The 5,743-nt window shown below is 43.6% G+C and overlaps 1 protein-coding gene across 4 annotated transcripts in view; it reads left to right on the plus strand.

Annotated features, from left to right (window-relative positions):
- The window catches only part of MEIS1 (Meis homeobox 1), a 143,939-nt gene that overhangs the window by 30,875 nt on the left and 107,321 nt on the right, over positions 1-5,743 (plus strand). For all 4 annotated transcript variants that reach the window (XM_010863334.1, XM_010863331.1, XM_010863333.1 and 1 more), the window contains one exon: positions 23-134. In XM_010863334.1, the coding sequence (XP_010861636.1) occupies positions 23-134 (112 nt within the window). The remainder of the gene's footprint in view (positions 1-22; positions 135-5,743) is intronic.

Here is a 5,743-nt window from a genome sequence, read left to right on the forward strand (position 1 = left end):
TGTCTGCTTTGTGCCCCCACAGCCCTCTTGGAACAGAGATCATGATGACACGGCATCTACCCGCTCAGGAGGAACCCCAGGCCCTTCCAGCGGGGGCCATACGTCACACAGTGGGGATAACAGCAGTGAGCAAGGTAGGAGAGCTGTTCTTGATTCTCTTGCTACTTGTGTCATTTCCCAGGGTTGAAAAATTAGAAATGTCTAGTGAATGACTCTTTATACAATTTTTCCTAGAATGTAAACCCTGTATAATATGAGAACTGGCTCATCTTATCTTATCCCCCACCTCCACCCCGATCCCCTTCTTCTTTCTCTGCCATTCAAGCTACCTAGCTGCTTGTCACCTGGCCACCTTTACAAAACAGGGTCAGTGAATTCCGATGAAAGAAGCTGATTAGACGTTTGAATGTGTGAAAATAGCATGCCACGAATACCCTGCTATAGAAATAAACAAAAGTTTATTATTACTTTCCGTTAGAGGCTTTTCGAGAGATCGTGAAGAAACATCCTCTAGGATTCCAATTGAATGATGTCTTAAGATGCTTAGGAGGCAGTGGGCCTTTCAGGAACCATGTTGGGCTTTTCTCTTCACTGGGTTGAAGCCATTTTTCCAGATTTACTTATTTGGATCTCTTCAGTGCTTGACTTCATGGCAAAGTCAGACTAGAGGGAATTAAGATGAGATGGAAAGCAACCAGATCAATTTCGTCACTGTGGTTCTTGGAGTGCACATACCTGTGTGTACTTGGGTGCCCGTGGATGTGCATGTCTGACTGTCACTGGTGGGAGATAAAGTTTAAACATAAAGTTCAGCTTCAGCAATAAGGTGAACGAGGATTTAAATGTCTTGTACTGCTTTTGATGAGACCTACCGCAGGGGATTTTGTGTTCAATTCATGCAACCAAAGTTTAAAAGAGTATTCTCTCCCTGAATATAAAAAGACGGCTTTATTGAGGTTGACTCTGAGCCCACAGTAGGTACATACTTTTAAAATCAGCTTTTATGATCATGTTTCACTGGAGTGTTGTTACCCAACAAAAGAATTTTGTTTTCTAACCAAACCGGGCTATGCAATTAGAACTGCAATGTCTGCAATGAATTGAACACGATTAGTTTGACAATGCGGAACTTTCTCTGGTGGCTCAGATGGTAAAGCATCCGCCTCCCATTCAGGAGTCCTGGGTCAAGAAGATTCCCCTAGAGAAGGGAATAACAGAAACAGGAAAGTCCTTTCTTGGGAGGCGGGTACATGTATGCTATTTGAACTGGGAATAACTTCTACACGTAGAATTGTAAGCATTTGAGATATTTTATTGTTCAGAGAGAAGTTGCTGACATCATCACAACTCTAAGTCTAGTAAAAATGGAGCCTGGAATAGTAAACTTGTTCAGAGCTGAGACAGAAACAGGTAACCTCTGACCTCTGCCTTTTACTGCAGAATTATATGCAGCATAAATCCACAGGGCCTCTTTCCTTTCAAGTGTGGGTATGTATATATTATGGTGTCACTGTTCACAGTGCTGTAGTTAAGGTGAGGTCAACATTTCCATAGAAAGCCCTACTTTCAGAATTCAGCTTGCACCATGAATTTTCGAAAGGTGTAAATGGAATCTCAATTCTTTCTGCTGTGCTCCAAAGTTGCTACATGGGGTCATAGCCTAGTGTTTCGTTTGTTTGTTTCTTTTTCTTTTTTTCATGTCTTGCTATTTTAAAAAGAATACATCACCCAGCAGGCCCCTAGTTTAGCTGCTACTTTGAAGGATGTAAACTGCTACCATGTATTTGAATTTAAAACAGAAACATCCTCAGATACAAAGATTTTCAGAGGGAAGTGCCCCATCCCAGTCTTCCCCTTTGACACATCAGAACAAGGAATCAGGAATTTCTCAGGTTCATTTCTCCTTCAATGAGTGTTCTCCAAAGGCCAGTTTAATAATGAATGTGATTGTAAGCCATATACCCTTCATGTTACTGGAGTTTTCCATTCACATCGTTTCTCTTTCTGTTTTTTCATATAAAAACCACTAGCTTGTTTTTCCTTTTAATGCATTTTCACATAAATTGTCTCATTCGAATGGAACCTGTGGAAAACAGTCATGTAATCCTGGGCGGTAGATAAAACAGGTCTAGCCCATTTGACAGATGAGGAACAGGAGGTTGGATGAACTGGGCAGTTTGCTGAAGCTATGGTGCAGTGCCAGACCTCAAATTTCAGTTTCCTGATTATTTTTTTAAGACTCTTCTCATCATGCCCTCTTTCTAGCAAAGAAGTAAAGTCACTTATTTCCACGGTCATCATGGGAAGGCTTTTGGTGCTGATCACACCCCCCACCCCCAGGACTCCCCCCACCAGCTGGACCACAGAGGTGGTAGGAGTCACACCTTCTGTGCCCCCTACCCCTCCCCATAGGCTCTCCTGGGCAGTGCGATTTATTCCCTGCTAAATGCAGAATGATGCCTGGAAGTGTTGCTTCAACAACTTCTGTGCATTTCCATGCCAACCACGACCCTTCTCGGCTCTTTTTTTTTTTTCATCCTTGAGACCTGTGGAGCTGGATCTTTGTGCAGCCTTTGGATTAGCTGTGCACCGTGGCTTTCCCGTGTTCTCCTGTCTGCCTTTTCTGGCAGGCATGGATGTGTAAGCCGTGCCAGCATTTGGCCCGTAGTGCATGTCCTAAATAGTTATTTACACAGTTTGAGTCCATTTTAGTCAACTGGGTAAATAACAGCCCTCTTCAAAAGATTTATAAATCCATAAATATGTCTTTATACATACCCAATAGACAGAAATAACTCAATCTGTCAAGAACATATCTGGAGAGGTGTTTCCCCCACAGACGGGAGTAATACATATTTTAAAACTTTTTCTACTATATTATTTGTACTGCATTTCTTTTTCCCTTATTCGTTTTCAATGTTTGCCACTTTATTATGGCACCCAAGGTACAAAAAAAGAGAAAAAATCCCCTAGGCTTTGGTCTTCTGTTAAACAACCTTGTCTACAGTGCAAGGTAGGCATGTGACAGACTCTCAAGCGAGCCTTGTTCTTTCGGACTTACAAAGTAAAGAAAAGAAAATCAGTCATCCAGGAAATCATAATATTCTGACAGATTTCAAAATACATTAACAGTTCCTAGTAAAGAGTTCCAGCAGTTTGAGGAATTTTGAGAACCTGATAATTAGACAAATGAGTGACTCTTCTGGTTGATAGAGGAGTTTTAGTCTACATTTTTACCTAAGCATAAACAATAAAGTACAGAATCAAATGCTGGTCATTCTGAAGAGAATATACATGAGGTATATAACCAAGAAAATGCCAGCGATATTCTTCTTTTTCGGGGATTTAGTGGAGAAGGCAATGGCACCCCACTTCAGCACTCTTGCCTGGAAAGTCCCATGGACGGAGGAGCCTGGTGGGCCGCAGTCCATGGGGTCACAGAGTCGGACTCGACTGAGCGACTTCACTTTCACTTTTCACTTTCATGCACTGGAGAAGGAAATGGCAACCCACTCCAGTGTTCTTGCCTGGAGAATCCCAGGGACGGGGGAGCCTGGTGGGCTGCTGTCTATGGGGTTGCACAGAGTCGGACACGACTGAAGCGACTTAGCAGCAGCAGCAGTATTTATTCATGATTTACTTAGCAGTAAAGAATCCACCTGCAATGCAGGAGATGTGGGTTCAATCCCTGGGTCAGGAAGATTCCCCTGGTGGAGGAAATGGCAACCCACTCCAGTGCTCTTGCCTGAAGAATCCCCATGGACAGAGGAGCCTGGTGGGCTATAGTCCTTGGGGTTGCAAAGAGTCGGACATGTCTGAAGTGAATGAACATACATGAATGATTTATATAATATATCTCTCCCCCAACTCAAATTATTTATGATGGCAAGTCTTCTTATGGCATCTACATTCATTTCATATTAACACTTGTGGTCCCTTGCAGGAAATTGAGTCTTCAATAGCGAAGTACCTTTAAATGGGGATTTATAAGGAAAGCCTAACATCTGTATTTGGTTGGGGGTTTCAGCTGATGTGGCTGCAACATTGATTTTTGTCTACTTTTTAACTTTCCTCAAAGCACTTCCAGAGATATGAGATTTGATTCTTATTTTCGCCCTGTCAATGATTTGCTATTTTCCCATTTCAGAAGAGACAAAAGTAGAGCTCAGAAATCTTGAAATGAGTCACTGTCAGCCACCTCAGAATCTTGATCTCTTGCCTTTGTAACTGCTTTAGGATGTGGTGTGTTCAGGACCTAAGATGAGGTGCACATTGGCAAATCCTGGGCTCTTTCGTGTGTCTTTTTTATCCTACTGGGTGCAGCTGCCCTACTGATCGTAATCAGGGTCTATTCTAGTAAGCATGTGGTTTGGACAGGAAGAACACAAGCAAATCTGGTGTTTTCTTCATGGATTTTTCTCCCACTGCTCCCCTCGGCCCGGGGCTCCCCTGGTGGCTCAGATGGTAAAGAATCCTCTTGCAACGCAGGAGATCCGGGTTTGATCCCTGAGTAGGGAAGATCCCCTGGAGGAGGGCATGGCAACCCACCCTAGTATACTTGCCTTGAGAATCCCCATGGACCGAGAAGTCTGGCGGTCTACAGTCCATGGGGTCACACAGAATCAGACATGACTGAGCAACTAACCACGGCACAGTAAACCCCCACCCCCACCCCAGGGCTTCCAGAGCCACTCCGTAGCTCATAAGCAGCCTTAGCTGTGCTTACACGTTTTGAGTTTGGGCAAGTCTCCTTTTTGGGTTGAAAGTCAAGAGAGATGAATACGTGATAGCAATGAAATAATAAAATAACCCACTATGGGCTGTCAGTCAGTGTAGGTATTTCATCACTCGTGTTGTGGAGAAGGTCGCCGAGGTCCAGAGAGGCGGAGAGACTTACCCACAGTCACATCCTGGTTGGTGGTACAGCAGGGACTTGAACCCATGCAGTCTGACTCCAGAGCCCAAGCCACTATTTGATGTGATCCTGGGATGTTACCTAGAAATGGGAAAACAGGTCCTGCGAGGGCCATTCTCTCTATGATCACCTCAAGGACTCTGGCTCCTATTGCCTGCGCTGGGCCTGGTGCTCTTGTCTGTAATCGGGTGATGAAGCTGTGAATCAAACAGAATCAGCGTTAGCTTCAGGGGGGTTCTACTCTGCTGGGGACTGAGAATCCAGTTTTGTGTGCTAAGTAGAAGGATGACTGAGCTCTTGACAGCGGAGTAGGATGATTGATATGATTAATTTGTATTATGTATGAAGAGCCTCCACCATTGCACTCATTCAAAGATTTATTGAATTGAGAAGAGGAGCCTAGAAAACAAGTAAGGACATTTCTCTCGCAGAACATTTCCCACTTCAAGCTCATCTCATTTTCCTCTTTTGTGAGGAGAAAGAAAAAGTCTGATTTTTACATTGAAATTGCACATGAAACATTTCAACCCTAAAGAATTTTGCTGGTCTCTAGAATTTTTCTAAAACCCGCTTATGAACTTCTTGGGGGGCCAGGGCTCAGATCAACAATGGTATATTTGCTCCCACAAAAAAATGCAAAATCAGGATGTTTCTTTAAAGAGGAACCATTGAGAAGCACCGCTATTTCTTTACAATAATGTGTCAGCAGTTGCCACTGCCCCTCCCCCCTGCACACCAGCTTTTGTAGGCGTTCCGGCAACCTATAGGCAGAAGGCAATTCCATTTATTATTGAAGGGAATTTGGAGGCAGTCATTTCAGACCTGTGA

The sequence above is a fragment of the Bison bison genome, unplaced genomic scaffold, assembly GCF_000754665.1.
Source record: "Bison bison bison isolate TAMUID 2011002044 unplaced genomic scaffold, Bison_UMD1.0 scf7180017864489, whole genome shotgun sequence".
Lineage (NCBI taxonomy): Eukaryota > Metazoa > Chordata > Mammalia > Artiodactyla > Bovidae > Bison > Bison bison.